Source organism: Spermophilus citellus (assembly GCF_964194105.1).
Source record: "Spermophilus citellus genome assembly, chromosome: 3".
Lineage (NCBI taxonomy): Eukaryota > Metazoa > Chordata > Mammalia > Rodentia > Sciuridae > Spermophilus > Spermophilus citellus.
Genome location: NC_138184.1, coordinates 166,469,063 through 166,485,846, shown reverse-complemented (window position 1 = coordinate 166,485,846; position 16,784 = coordinate 166,469,063). Strand labels below are relative to the sequence as shown.

Here is a 16,784-nt window from a genome sequence, read left to right as displayed (position 1 = left end):
ATAATAAATTACATTACTGAAATGAAGCAAAGGTCTCATGAATTTAATATAAAATGAAATATGTCAGATGTTCCATGGAATTAAGCCAATTTATTGTGTGTTGACTTGGAAAAAAAAAGGAAGTACATTTTTGAAAATATATGAAATGCTTAAAATGTATTATTGCTTGGGTAAAAGGAATTTTAACCTTTTCTAACTTGTTGTGAATGAAAGTCCCTTATATCTTGTAAATTGCTCAAATTTAACATAGTTTCGTGAATCTTTAAGGAAAATCTGATTTCAAAATGATGCTTAATTTACATTATTTTGTATTTTCCCCAATACTATTTATATTTTTCATTATTGTTTATTTTCTTCTGGTCTTTTTAAAATCCTTCCTCTGTCTGTAAGTAAAAAAAAATAAGAAGATCTATACATTAAAATTTTTTTAATAGGTACAATTATAGAATTCCTAAATCACGTGCTCACATAATGAAAACTGCCACTTAATTTATTTTCTTTTACATAAATAGAAATCTGTTGTTGAAAGTATACAGTTGAAAACTGTGATAAAATATCATATTTCTATGAATTGTTTTGCATTTAATAAAATTTTTATTAGAAAAATAAGAAAAAAAGATGATTTGCTGTTTTACATCAGGTAAGACCAGATCTCACCTATATATACCTTATTACATTCCACTTTAGAAACAGGATTGTTCCCTTGTAGATTGCTAAATTATTGGCTCTCCTTCTAAGCTCTGATTTCTGAACTTAACAGTAAACCAAGTTATTACCTTTACAATCTCTATTATCAAATTCTAACAAAAATGGCTGGCTCAGAAGACTTTGAATTCTTATCTTCCTATTCTGCATACTTATTTTTAAAATGAATGCCCCATTAAAGGAGTATTAAATGACAAAATGCAGATATATTGCTTAGTAGTGTTTGAAATGCACAGTATTCAAACTTACGCTCATCTCTGTGACAAAGAACCGGTCTGCTTTTGTTCTTAAGAAAAAAGCAAGAAACTTTGCAGTGAAGTTGTTGCTATGTAACTAGCAATATTTTCAAGTGAACTTATAGTAATACCAGCAAGAATGTAGTTACGAGAAGGGCAGAACTAGCCCTGGAACCAAGATCACCTGATGCCTTACTGATGCCTATAATACGGTAATTTCTTTTAGGAAAATTATTATACACCCCTAATAGATTATTTGTATATTTGTCTTCAGTGCAATAAACAATATGTGAGTTAATTTATCCCTGTGTTAAGCTTACTGATCCAAAAGATGATTTTGTTAACAGTGTATATCTGCTTTCACAGAACATCTGGTATTACCAAGTTATGTAAAACATCATACAACTTCTAATAATACACAACAACAAGCTTACTATAAAAGTCAGTTCTTCAAAAAGATATCTGAGGCTGTACACACACCTGTAATCCCAGCAGTTCAGGAGGCTGAGGCAGGAGGATCATGAGTTCAAAGCCAGCCTCAGCAAAAGTGAAGCCCTAAGCAACTCAGTGACACCCTGATTCTAACAAAATACAAAACAGGGCCGGGGGTGTGGCTCAGTGGTCGAATGCCCCTGAGTTCAGTCCCTGGTACCAAAAAATTAAAAATAAAAAAAAAGATATCTGAAACATCTAGTGATTTAAAAGCTGGAAGTAAAAACAGTCTTTAGTTTTAATGACTAAAGTATGAGTACAACATGAGGTACACACAAACATTCAGGAAATAGCCACATAACAAGTAAAATGTTTCTAGAGGACCACATCAAAGATTTGACCAAAACCAATATGGTATGTGTAAACATATATAAATAATACATATTTTAAAATATTTGGGTCATTCTATTTCTTCAACTTCATTAGAAAATATTTTTAATAAGGGTAAATTCATTTTGTTATAATTAGGATATTCTTGTTTTAACAGTATGAACAGTGATACTCTTATTATATATCATCATAGGCATTATCAGAATATTTTAAAAAGAACTAGATAGGATCCTTTGTCTTCCAAAAACCTTATGCTTAGAATTATGGTGCTTTATTTCCCTTAATTGGCTTCATATAAACATGGTGCCAGTTAAAGTATACACAACTTTGACAAAGAATGATGAAGAAAATGATTAAACAGTATCACAGACATAAGACAAATTTTCATTGTTAAATCAAACCAAAAATTCTTAAAATTTCACCAAGAACAATGTTGCCATACTTTTGACCTTATATATGCCGCCCCAAAGGCTCATCTGTTAAGACCTTGGTCCCCAGTATGGAACTACTGGGAGGAGGTAGACTCCTTAAAAAGTGGGGTCTAGTGGGAGGCCTTGTGGTCACTGGAGACATGCCCTTCAAGGGAGTAGTGGGGCCCCGCTTCTTCTTCTTTTTGTTTCCTAACCATGAGGTGAATGTTTTTTATCCACCACGTGCTTCTTCCATGATGCACACTGTGTTAGCACACACTCAAAACAACAGGGCCAAGAGACCAAGGACTAAAACCTCCAAAACTTTGAGCCAAACTAAAATGAATTCCAATTAATTCTAAAATTATAGCTAACAATCTAAAAAACAAGCATTTAAATCCTTTATCCATTCCTTCACATCATATACTTGGTTAAACAATCATTTGAACATTCAGAACTTTTAGATTACATCAGAGTTGATTTTAATTATAACATGAATTCACAAGTTGAAAAAATGCAAAAATGTATGTCATTAAATGTCTTCTTCTCTAACACTGAGGCTTGAGTTTCAGGATCAATCCGTATTAAATTTTTCTTGTAATTATTTGTTGCGGTTGCCATTATAACTTTAAATAATGCTTTGATTTTTACTTTTGATCTATAAATTTAAAATGTTACATATCTACGGCTTGCATGAATTTTTTTTCAAACTAAATTTTTTTTCAAAAGACAATACTATCATCTATTTTTAGGAATAGAAATAGCTCTCTATGAAATAAGAAGAGCTTTTATTTATAAATATTTCAAAGGTATTGCATTGAAGACAAAGATACAATCAATTTATTAGAAGTTTATAATAATTTTCCTCTCATAAAATAACCAGTTCCCTACCTGTAAAGGAGGCAGGAATGAATATAAAATCTCAGAATTGTATACATTCCCGGGTGCATTCCTTCTCTTTCCTATTTACTGCCCTCACCCCTTGACCCTCAGCCGCCATTAGGACTATATGCATCAATTATACATTTACTCACCATTCAAAATTTTTGAATCTCAAGTCATCCATCAACTCCAAGACTAATCTCCAAATGACAGAGTGAGGGAACCCCACAACTAATCCCCATCCCTCTTTTGGTACATAAGATAACCCTGCTGTACTTCAGTTTTCTTCCTAACACTACCATCTGTCACACCATATGTTTTACTGATTTGTGACCTCACTAGAAAATCCACTCCATGAGGAAAATATTTTTGTGTATTTTGTTTATTCTCATATCCCCATAGTCTAGAACATGCCAAAAATATAGGGGATGTTAAGTAGTTGAATAAACAACAATAGATGTTGTTTAGCTGTATAATCTAGGAAATTTCTGAGTCATTAATGGGGTACACTTTTATCCTCAACCAGCCCATTGATATTTTCATATGATAATTATCAATGAAATATCCACTTAAATCTTTGTGAGGAATAATAAGAATTCTTAAGTTATTTTTCCTGAATGAACTCTTATGAGGTTGGGTTTATATGTTTTCTCCCTATTAGTTCATTTCTAGCATTCATATGGTATTAATGTCAAGTGTCTAGTTAGGCTCTTAACCCACTAATTTATAGTACCACCATTAGTATGAGTAATTGACAGAATTTATTCGTATAGACGGTTTTGTTTTCCTGTTATTACTCTCTTTTGAGGGCAAGTAGGATGTTGGTCAAATAAGTAAGGCCAACTTTGCTCTGAAGGTAAAAGATTTAGTGCAGTTGACTCATGGTTGAGATTATTTCTTTTCTCTACAACACATTGTTGTGAGAAAGGAGCATTACCTCCACTCCTACTCTTATTTCAAAAGCTTCTAGTTTTCTTAAGAGGGCACTTCTTAGGCAACTCTCTTCTTCATTTAGAGAACGTTCTCTAGTGGTACAGAGGGATAAATAAAGTGTCTATCACACCATATGTCTTATTTATTTCTGCCCTTTACTACAATGGATGCTCTTCCCACTGAATGTAGGAAAGAATCTAGGTATGCTCCTTGCTCCTACTGCAATTTTAAAATCTATTCTTTGATTACCACCCACAAGCCACTACTACTTTTTTATATTTGTTGACTACAAGTTTAGGGCCTTTCTCAGGTTCCTTCAGAAAGCTACTGTACAATGAATGGTTTTCTCAGCTCTTTGTCAACTCCTTCCCTTTGCCTGGAATCCCTCGATATACCAAATGATGTTACTGGTACTCTTTCATCTTTTCAGGAACTATTATGCCATCAATATTTTAAAAGTGGGACTTCTAGAAAGAGTAGATGAATATTTGAGTGCTTAGTCCTCCTTTTATAAAGGAACTGTGTGGCAGTCTGCTTTGAATTTGAGGTGAGAAAAAATTAAAAAATCTGTGCTAAAAACACCAAGGAATTTGAAAAAGACTATCCTCTTTTCTAAAACTTCTTTCAGTCATCCCACCATGAGAAATACCTTACTGGTTTGCTTTTTCCACAGGTACCAGACTCCTGATATTTGGCATAGCTCTTCTCTTTTCTTACCAGCTCTTTTTAAACAAATCCTTACCCCCAAGGCCCCTGCAGGCCCATTCTGTTTCTCACTAGAACCAGAAGCATCAACACTATCCACCTAAAAGAGGTGGCCAGTGAAGCCATTTTACCCAACTGGAGATTTTTAGTCATTGTTTGATCTGTCATTTTAGTAAATAATGAAAGTTTTTATGCACATCTATATATGTAAGTCTAGGGGTAATTTTTTTTCTCCTGAAAGGTGGCCATTTTTTTTTGAAAAGAAAATATCTAGTTTCAGCAGAAAAAAAACTAATTAATATATCATAATCTAATAAAACAGGGGGGCACCTAAACTCACTTTCATCATTAACATTTGCTTCATTATCAACATCATGAAAAGTAACAATTCATTTTCATACATTTTAAAATTTGAAAAAGTTTAAAGAATTACCAAACATTAGGCACAAGCCTTTCAATCTGGCCCTAAATCTATCTTTCCTAAGATTATACACCAAAAAAGATAAAACAAATCTATACAAACAACAATAAAAATTGCTTTGTCACTGATTAGAAAGTAAATGTTCAGTTTCTGTGTCAGAAACCAAGACCAAAGAGAGGAAATATATTGTACTGATTAATTCCATTAATGGATCAGGAAGAAGAGCTACAGCCATAAACTCCTTTTGGCATCATAAGTCTAGGCTTGGAGCCAATGGATTCTTAAGGTTTATTTGGAATAGCACACATTTTCATAGCCTCCAAGGAGGGCAGTTAATTTACAGGTCATCCTCACACATAGGTTACTGGATTGTCTAAGAAGTCTTTGTGGATAGGAGAAAGGTTGGCAAATTATAATTAAAGAAGTAAACATGCCCCTAAATCTTGTGGCTAAGTGTAGCTACCTCTCCAGTCCTTCCTCCCCAGAGGTTTTAGTGATTTAAGTCAGTATAGTCACAAGTAAATATAGTCACAATTCTGATGTGTGGGTTAAAAAAAAAAATCAGAGAAATTCTTCTAGTGTTTTCAATACAAAAGACCAGTATTTTGTTTTACTCACAGAACACAAAAGTCATATACTGAGTTACGTACATGTAAAGGTCAAACTGGAAAACAACATTCATGTAAACTGAAGTACCAAAGAATGTCTAAAATCTGTTCCTATTTTGCATGGAAGAACTGTTTAATGAATGTGAATATTTGAGGCCAGCTTGGAATATGCATGGAGATTTACTTTTTCATGGATACGTATAACAGTTTAGAAACAGTGGTCATCCCCAAAATTCCATCTACTTTATCTCATGGAACAGAAGCCTTCAGCCTCTACCCAGCCCTAACTTCCCAACTCTGACCTCCAGATAATTCAGGAGGTTAAGAAGCTGGCCATGTGGTGAAAAGATTAGGTAGGATACCTTTCTAGAATTCAGAATTAGAACTATAATTATATTTTTTCCTTATGGGGAAAAGAAATGAAAATTAAAACAAAATGTAATTATTAATATTATTGATCAAATTTTTTAGATTGCTACCTCAGAATCCAACTTCTGATATTATATCTATATAGAAAATAATGTGCAATGTACAAGTAAACTTTAAAAGTCAAATCTATTTAAGATGTTAATATTATCTATTCTGCAATGTATTACAAGTCTAAAATCACACTGTATACTTAAAAAATACTATCTCACACAAATTTTCAGTTAATCCTTCTAACAACCCAATGTGTTTGACAGAGAATGTGTTGTTATTTTTATATTTTAATGGTTCCACTATAATGGAAAGTGTAAATGACCTGTCTAAGCCCATTCAGTCAATAAGGAATGCCTTCCTTCATTTAGCTAATAAGGACCTCTGCCTGCCTCAGCTTCACATTTCCTACTCCTTCCCTACCCATCCATGTGTGTTCAAATTTCTATTATTCTTCACATTCCAGTTCAAGTACTTCTGCTTTGATAACAGAGCTCCAAATTCCCTCTGGTAGTAATGGTTTCTTCCTTTGTCCTAAGTACTTTCTGTCTCTTCCCACAGGAATAAACAGATTTGGAATTAGATGCTTTGAGTTATTCTTGGTAATTTACTATCTGAGGAGCCTAATAACTAAAGCAATCATAGCAACCATCTGAACACCAGTTTCCTCACTAGTGTAATAGAAAAAATAGAATATATGCCCATGGAAATATTTGGAAGTTTAATTTTGATAAAAGAAATAAGAATTATGTGAAATGTAAAGCCCTATATAAAGTTACTATCCATTCTCTCTCTCTCTCTCTCTCTCTCTCTCTCTCTCTCTCTCTCTCTCTCTCACACACACACACACACACACACACACACAATTTCATTTCCCCTATTTCTACTTTAGGAAATAGCCCATTATCTAACAAATATTTTATTCTGTCAAAGTACGCAATGGTGCTTCACAACTTGGCATTTGATACAAATTTGGAAAATAATCAAATGCATGACTACATTAATCAAAGTATGTTTCAGAAAACAGACATCTATCACTACTGCTGAGTATAAAAAGCAAAAAATATAACTTCAACCCATCTCCAAACTCACTGCCCATTTTCTCCCCATCATCCAGCTAACTTGGATTTATTCCTGATTTCCAACATACATCTTCCACTTTTCTGTTTCCAGATCTTGACCTAAGTCATTACCCTTTGTCATGTTCTCTATCTATTAAAATAGTACTGACCCTAACACCTAGCTCAAATTCCACTTGCTCCATGAAGATTTCCTTGATCTTATCCACTGGAAATGGAATAAATTTCTACTCTGAAATCCATATTTGTTCATATCCCTCACAGTTCTTAACATCTGTACACAAAATATATTTCCTTGTGCATACATTTATATAGTTTCTAATTGAGTATATTTTAATCATGTAAAGATCAGCATTCGTGTTTTAGTATATGTATGTCCCACCAAACATGTAGCAGAATGTACATTTAGTACATATTCAAATACTATCTGTCTTCCAACTAATAGCTATACAAATAACGTGGTTTAAATTCCCAACTTCATATATTTATCTTATAAATTGATACTCAAATATAACAAATTCAAACATTTGATGAAATTATAATTTGAGATATTATTACTTTTTCTATTGAGATAGTACACAATGAGCAGAAACATATCATTACCAAAATTTTAAAAACTACATATATAAACAAATTACTTATAATTTCTTCATTAATTTGAATGTAGTGTGTTCTTATTAGTTGCATTACCAGTAAAGAATAATGTACTTAAAATGTTAAAGCACTTAATATGACTTTTGGTTAAAAGAGTAAACAGTACTTCAGAAAAAAAACAGATATTGACATATTTTAAATCTATATCATTTTCATTTTCATTAGCACCCAAATTAATATAACAGTTATCAATACTCATTATTGTTATAATTTATCATAACATAGATTTCACTTACAACAAGCATACACAAACCTCATTTAGGGATATTTAAATCAATAATCCTTCACTGCCTGCTGTCAGTTACTTCCCGAGTATTCACAGATATGATGCGTGGTCAGCCCACTGACAGCTGTCCTCCAGATGGACTCCACATGCCTTCTCATCAAGTAGGGGCTATTGGATCTGCTCTCTTATACTCTTTTAGATCCTACACCTATTGTTCCCCACTTTATTCATATTATTATCCCATCTTCACTACCTTAACTCAGAGAATTTCCTAAGTGCTCTGCTATTTTATGTTTCGTTCTTTTGTACCTATCTGTGTCACAATTAGTCCCTTTATGATTAGTGGTTAGGCAGACTTATATAGGTAAAGCCTTGGCAATATTAACTGTAATCATCAGAGAAGACATTCGTCAATGCTAAACTTGCTCTAATGACTTCATTTTTTTTTGTATTGATCTATGCCATTTTCAATGACTACCAACTAATGAGGGAAACATGCCCTCATTGGATATATCAAAACTCAATTTTACATTAAAACTGTATGTAGAATCTGAGAACCCTGTCCACTTTTCCCTAAAACAAATACAATTCTAGTCAAGAATACCAAAATTTTGGTAGGTAGGAGCATCAATTTAAAACTTAAAGCAAAATCATTTTATGCCAAATAACAAATAATGTAGATATTACACAGAGTGAAATGAGTAGGAACTCAGCATCTTTCAATCAATTTGTACTTGTTTTATGTGCCAAATTTTCAAAAATTGTGCAATATTTGGGGATTATTGGAGAAAACATAAAAAATCAATTGACAACTGAAAACAAAGGAAGAGGGGAGGGAAGAATGAATAATGGAACTAGAGAAAGACAATGCCATTCTACCATATAAGGTAAACTAAGCATCATTTACAGAAGGATGATATGCTTTAAGAACATGGACTCTGAATACATCCACTCACCTTGGTTAAATGAGGATTGGGATTAAAACCACAGAGGCTACAGACTGTGGTCTGACACTTAGTGCATGTGTTAAAATTGGCCTTTTCTGGATCGTGCAACAGAAGTTTGGTGGTATTGCAAAGAGGACAGATGGTTTTACATGGGCCTTGTACTGGAGTCTGTGCTACAGATGGAGAAGTTGGTGGTGGTTGTGGAGGCTTCTCAGTTACCATTTGGGTTACTGGTTTTGTAGACTGATGAGCTGAGGGCTTTGCTGGGCCAGGCTGCTGAGGTGGGGGCTTTGCCTGGCTAGGCTTCTGAGGTGGGGGCTTAGCTGGGGCAGGCTGCTGAGATGGGGGCTTAGCTGGGGAAGGCTGCTGAGGTGGGGGCTTTGCAGGGGTAGGCTGCTGAGCTGGAGCCTTTCCTGGCCCAGGCTGCTGAACTGGAGTCTTTCCTGGCCCTGATGGCTTAGCCGGAGACTGTGGTCCAGGTTGTTGACCTGGGGGTTTTGGTGTACCAGGCTGCTGGACTGGAGACTTTGGCCCAGGCTGAGATGAAGGCTTCTCTGACCCAGCCTGCTGAGATGGAGGCTTTGTTGTCCCTGGCGGCTGGGCCAAGGGTTTCACTGTCCCTTGCTGTTGAGTGAGGGTCTTCACCAGCCCTGGTTGCTGGACTACAGGCTTTGTAGCCCCAGGCTGTGGTTTTTCAGGTCCAAGCTGCTGGGCTGGAGATTTTCCAGAAGTTACTTGCTGAACAGGTGATTTGGATGGGCTCTGCTGTGTGGGTTTTACTGGTTCTCCCCTTACTATGTCTGACTGTTTCGTTTGAGGCCTGGCTGCATCTCGCTGAAGTGGTGATTTTGCTGTGTCTGTCTGAGCAAGCTGGGCAGGCCCCTGAACTGGCTTTCCTGTACCAGGGGGTTGTGGTTTAATTTTTTCTGGCTGCTGAGAAGATGCTGATTTGGGAGAGCCATCCTGCTGAAGTGGGTCCTTAACAGGTCCTTGCTGCTTGGGAACTGCCTTGGGTGACTGTTGCTGTGGTGGAGGTTTTGTGATTCCTTCCGGTTTTCCCTGTTCCTTTTGAGCTACTTTTTGTTTCTTGGTGGCTTCTTCCTGGGATACCTCAGAGTCTGATATTAAATCAAAAGGGTTGAATTTATTTACAACAGAGGATACAGCACTTAAAGGGTTAACTTCAGAGAGGAAACCAGGCATCATGCTAGACTTGTGCTCTTCTTTAAAGTCAGTTCTGGACTTTGATTCTTTCAAGCTAATAGTGGAAGGACTCCTTCCAGGTAATTTCTGCTCTGACCTGAAAGTATCTGTAGTTCTACTTTTACTGAGACCAGGCTGAGATGGACGCCCTGGGTCTGGAGGTTTTCCTGGTTGCTTTGGAGAATGACTACTATCCAACTCTTGTTTCCTAAAAAAGAAAAAAAAGTGAAAATAGTAGAAGTTACTTCAAATCAAATATTAAAAGGCTATCACTTTGTTATATTCCTCAAAATTATGAATGCAAAAATTTAAGTAGAAACAATTATGTAGCAACCTGTGAGTGATCACAATGGTCTTGCTATTTTTTTTAAATAAGTGGGTAGAAATTTTCAATAGGGAGGTAAAGAAGAAACAATACTTGCCAAGAGTAATGAAAAATTAAGATATACAGATTACAAATATTTATAATGAAAATAACTTATGTATATTTAATAGAATCTTCAAATACTTAAAACTTAATTAAATGTATGTTTAAATTAAAAACCTAAGTAAGTCAATGAATGTCCTATCACAGTTCTTATGTGGTCACCAGTGCATCTTTTTTTTTTTTTTTAAAGAGAGAGTGAGAGAGGGGAGAGAGAGAGAGAGAGAGAGAGAGAGAGAGAGAGAGAGAGAGAGAATTTTTTTAATATTTATTTATTTATTTTTTTAGTTCTTGGCGGACACAACATCTTTGTTTGTATGTGGTGCTGAGGATCGAACCCGGGCCGCACGCATGCCAGGCGAGCGAGCGCGCTACCGCTTGAGCCACATCCCCAGCCCCCAGTGCATCTTTTTTAATTAAAATGTATGGTCAAAGAAAGTCTCCTAAGTAGCAGGATCATTAAGAAGTAAAAATATTCATTTTAAAATGTAGGAGTTTGCTTGACTTTGAAACTGTACATTAGTTACATAAGGCACACAATGTGACATTAGGGGGTTCTGGGTAATGTAGGATAAATGATGCCTTTCTAGGGACATTAAGAAAATTGATAACCTATTCATATTTGCTCTATTCTATCTAGAAAGTTAACATCCATCAGATATTGTACCTTTAAACTTTATGGAATAAGGATCTCTACATTCATTAGATAGTCTTAAAAAATAAATCCATCTTTTTGTTAAGACCAATGGTATTTATATTTTCAAATAGATAATTCTTGATCTGAAATTTCTATTCAATGTTAACAACACATGCTTAAAGCATCTTGAGATACAGTCTGATATCCAAATAACAGCAAGCAAGGTATGTCCCCACTATTAGGAAGTACTGTTACTTTCCTCAAATGAAAATACACAGTGATCTGTATACTCAATATTGCTGCATTATTTATTATTATCACTGATAGATTATTCATAATCATATTTATTACTATTTAGATTGATATAAATATGTGAAAATTAATTTTAAAGTTTCCTTTAAATTTTTAGAAAAATATATAAGATGAACTTTTTAAAAACAGTAAATACTATCAATTTTAAATGACTATGGTTAAATAATTAAAATAGGTGTTTCTTAATATAAATACGTATAATTTACTCAAACATTACATTAAATGTTTACTTTTTAAATAAGCCATTCTTTACAAATAAATTTGCAACTAAAAGAGTATTACATATGTTACAGAAAATCAGATAATTGTTTAATTTGCCAAGTATTGCTTTTCAATTTTAGAAAAAATATAAGAGATAAGGATAAAGAAGTAGAGATCCAATAGCACCTAAAATATAATAATAATAAAGCTCTACAGATTTTAAATCAGTGCACCAAAATTTACCTACTAAAAGTAAACTACAAATTTTTAAATTTTGTATCATTCAATAATATACATTTTCCAAAACTTCCCTACTGATGTAGAAATCTGGGTACAGACCATGAGATAAGACACAGAAGAAAGAAGCATCAAAGACTCAGAATGGAAACAATCTATAAATGGCAATGTAGGCAAATATTTGTGATAACAGTAAATGCCAAAATTGAGATCAAGTTTCTTGCACCACACATTATAAGTGCATGTTCTTCCTACAAACATTAAGTTAAGCTATATTTTAAAAATTCTCCCTGCCAGAAAAGACCTATGTAGCCATGAAGGTTGCTCTACCATGTAAACTCAATTTAAATTTTTGTTGTTGGAATTATGTAAATAAAACACAAAGATCTGAGACTGAGAAATAAATAGAAGGAAAATCATTAAGAGAAGGTATCAGCTTAATACCAAACAAAAACATAAATCTACCTTAGTTAATTGTGTTCTTCTGTGAATTTTTGTTGGTTTAGCAGTTGTTGTGTTAAAACCAAAGTAATTAAAATATAATCTGTGCCTTGTACACTGGACCATGAACTCCTAGAGAGAGTGTATTTCACTCAACTTTCCATCACTAGAATCAATCCTGAAAACTAGTAGACAGGCATTAATGTTTGATGAATTAATGAATAAATGAATGGTTAACAATGAGCAAACTGATGAATGAACATGTTGGGTTTTTGTTTTACTCTAGATTAATGTTTCTTGAATTCTTTTTACCTCAAATTCTTCTATAGGCCCTCTACCATACAAATGGATATATCCCATACTCATTTTAAAACCTGGACTTTTCAGGTTGCCCTGGGAAAAAAACAGTAGCGCAGGTGGCTACTCAGTAGGGGAGACCCCAAGGAATACTAACAGAAATAATCAATTTAGCCAGGACTCTTACATTCTATCAGAAAAGTTTTCTAGTAAGCCCTCTCATACGACAAATCTGTAGCCATAATAGAATGAATAGATGAAGTAATAAAATTGTACTACAATGAATAAAAAGGAGGATTTTATTTGTATCCTGCCTTCTACTTCTAGCTTGTCGGTACTCAGGTTTAATGCTATCTCCTTTTTCATTTTATTATTGCCATCCCCAGAGAAGAATTTTTCTTTCAAACATTAGTAGAAAAGATATTTCAACTAAAATAAGGTCAATATGTATGCAAATATAAGAATGTAAAGCAGCTGGAATAAAAAAATATTTTAATCCCCATTATGACTCTATAAGTACTATTAGTTCTATTTAGAGACAAGGAACCTGAGGTATATTTTGGTTGTGAAGTGCATGTAATTAGCTATGAGTCAGTTAAAATCAATAGGATAAGAATCTCGTTTTGGAACTGCCAATCCTTGTTTCTTAAAAATAATAATAATAATAAATCTCACTATGTCCAATTTGTATCTCTTTAACATCTGAAACTTCAAATAATGTGGATATGCTCTCATATGCATATATATAAATTAACATAATTCTAAAATTCTAAATGATAGACTTATGTTTCTCTGGTTATCATATGTGTGGTCAATTTTCCAAAAGTTATATACATTTTACAAAAATCTTTTAGTACTGTTATTCGAGTATCTGGAGGAAGCCTTCACCAAGAACTGTTTAGGTCACAGATTACCTGTTCATAGCAATTCCACCATAATAAAATTATTAATAGAGAGCTTTAAGAATATATTATCTAATAAAATACTACATAAAATAACATTTTATGGGCTAAAATAATATTTCTCAGCCATTCTCTGAACAGAAAAAAATAATCGAAGACCACACTTTTCTTGGTATTTGTAACCAGCATGCTAGACCTGTTGCATGTGCCTCTTTGGAAAAATTACAATGAGCTGGCATACATTTCTAAAAGGCTAATAAAAGCACTGGACCATGTTATTATCCTATGAAAATCTAGTATATGAACATTAAATGTTTTTACAAGTCAAGTTTTCATCAAGTAAATAAAAGAAATACATATTATAAACTCTACCACTGAGGTAATAAAAAGAAGGCTTTATATTAAAGAAATGACCCAATACATGAATAGTTTTTAAATACCACAAAGCATATTTAATATAATGAGGCTAATTTTCATCAGTAGTGATTTTCTTTCAAGATAAATAAGGGTTTTACCTGACAGATTTTCCACACTTAAGATATTATGTGAAAATACTGTCACTGTCCATAATTCTTTAAGTTTCTCCTATATTAATATTATAGTTATCTGGAAAATTATATACTTATACCATAGTGACTATGTTAAAATGCTCTTATTTTACAAAGTAGAGGACTATATACATCTGTATGTCCAGGTGTTTTGTATTTTCAATATCTTTTAAAAATCGTATATTTCCCTTTAGTGTCATAAGGAAGGGATGATTTCAGGACCATGGAAAGAGACTTGTTCTCTGCTGAAGGGTGCAAAGTTAGTTTGTTTACAATTATAAAAGCAGGGCAAGCAACTATTATGCTCTTTTAGTACTTTAATTAGGAAACAACTGATTTATGGGATGAATAAAAACAGAAGAAAAAGAAATGAATAGTTGATTTCAGATTAGTTCTCATAATTGCTGATACAAGTTGTCACTTATTTGTTTTGTTTTTCAAAGTGTGTAATGAAAACTAATTTTAAAGTAATAAAATGTTCTTCCATAAACTGAAAGTCACTTTTGCATAAAAAGAGCAATGGTTTAAAAATGACATATGCTAATTCAGAAATACATGTACAGCACCTGCTCTGCTGTGACCAAACCATCTGTTTAATGCCACAACGTATTTCAGGGTCTCACAACTGAATATATAAGGTGTGTTCGTTCTATGCTTTCTGCTTAAACAGCTCCTGTTCTCCTCTGGGGGTAAGGTGGAGAGGGCAAATCACTTCCAGAGAGATTAAGGGTATTGTTACAGGACTATTTAGACAACATTCGCAGAGAAAAAGACCCCCGAAATGCTGAGGAGGTTTAAACAGATACAGGTAAACACCCAGCCCAGCTCTATCCATTTCCTAACACATTCGCATTGTATTAATGGAAGACTTCCAGATTAGTAAAACACTGGAGGGCGTCTCTCCGTGCCATCCTAGAGGGGAAAGGTTCCAAAAGGCCAAAAATCACAACCTAAAATCACAGTTCCAAGAATGCAACCCTTTACTATCCCACTAGAAACTCCATAATGCATCATTTTTATTACGCCCGTGAAAAAGCTTATGATCTCTTTATCGCCACCCCATTAAGGAGAATAAAATGAACGGAGGCGACATATATGTACCGCCTTGTTAGCACATATGGGTTGGCACATATGTGCACGAGAATCTGTACATATATGCCCGGACATATACAGCATGCTGTGCGTGCCTGTGCATGGAAGGCGACTCCGCAGCGGCCGGGGGAACGCTTCCCTTGGGCAGCCCCTGCGCCCTTGACATGACAGCAGCGATCTGTCTCCTTTCCTCTTCGCTCAGCTGGCTCAGATCCGCCTCCATGCCGGCCGGGATCACGGTGTGCAAGGGGGTCCCCGCCCCGCCGGCCCCTCCTCCGGCCGCAGCCGCCACCAGCCCTTCGGGGAGCCCTTCCCCTTCCAAGCTCGCCTCGTTGCCCATGGCTCAGGGAGATTCGCGGCCGCTGCGCTCCCGCCTTGCGCTGCGTCCCAGTCGAGAAGCCCGCGGCCGGAGAAGCAATTGGAGCCGGGGTCCGCCCAGGGCGTGCAGGCTACTGAGTCCTTGGTTCTGCACTCGGCTCAGTTGCTGGGAACGCCAGGCGAGGATTAGTCCCGTTTGCAGGTGACGCCCGCCAGAGCCGGTGTCTCCTCCATGTTGGACAGCGCCAGGCAACCTTTGCAGAAGACGCCTCCCCGACGCCGCCTCAGCGCCGTGAGCTGGGGAAAAGCAGATCTGAGCCGTGCCAGCCAGGCGCCGTCTGCCCTTCCCACCGCGCCCCGCCTCCTGCCCGCGCCCTCGCCGTGCGCGTGCGCCTCTGAACAGGTGATGCCCGCGCCCCTCGCCCAGCCCACTCTGCGTCGCGCTGTGTCTCTCTTCGCTCTCATCACCGATTTAAAGGAACCGAGCAAGAACACTGATAAAAGCCAGGACCAAAGACCTGACGTTTCTTTCAGGCATATTTCAGGATGCCTCAACTTGAGTTTTAGCTGACCAGATTTAAGGGAGAGTGGGGAGGCAGTGGAGATTAAGTGTCTGCTTCTAGCTTTGGTTCCTGGGATTTGTAGTTTCTTTCTTTCCTTTTTCTTTTTCTTTCTTTTCTCTCTTTTTTTCTTTTTTCTTTTTTTTTTTTTCTTAAGGGAGGGTTTTAAAAGATCCTAGGAAAGAGTTCAGGTAACTGGAAATGAAAAAGAAAGACAGTTCATACCTTTGAGGGAAACTTCCCAAAAGGAGCCAAGAAAGGCCTTTTCATTTAGAACTTTCCAATTAGATTAAAACTATTTAAAGTGATACATAAACAAGCCGGTAAGGTTTTTGAATCCTTATAGCTTGTGTTGTAGTCCAAATGGACTACACAAAAGTAAAGGATTGTGGATAATGGGATATTGTGCACTAGGGGAACTATAGTAACATCTAGATTGTTAAATATTAAAATGTTATAGCTATGTTGAAATATTAAAAACGAGATTTTATCCCCTTCCTCCTCCACTCCACCTTAATTTTTTTTAACAAATATGGAGAGAAGACTGTATAAATGTAAATTAGTATG

General features: G+C 35.5%; 1 protein-coding gene across 1 annotated transcript in view; it reads right to left on the bottom strand.

The window, feature by feature from the left end:
• PCLO (piccolo presynaptic cytomatrix protein) overlaps positions 1 to 15,679 on the bottom strand; it is a gene marked incomplete at both ends in the record, with an annotated part of 403,276 nt that extends 387,597 nt beyond the window's left edge. Inside the window, 2 exons of the mRNA XM_081287316.1 lie at positions 9,055 to 10,456; positions 15,435 to 15,679. Coding sequence (XP_081143442.1) covers positions 9,055 to 10,456; positions 15,435 to 15,679 — 1,647 coding nt within the window. The remainder of the gene's footprint in view (positions 1 to 9,054; positions 10,457 to 15,434) is intronic.
• Positions 15,680 to 16,784: the final 1,105 nt, after the last annotated feature.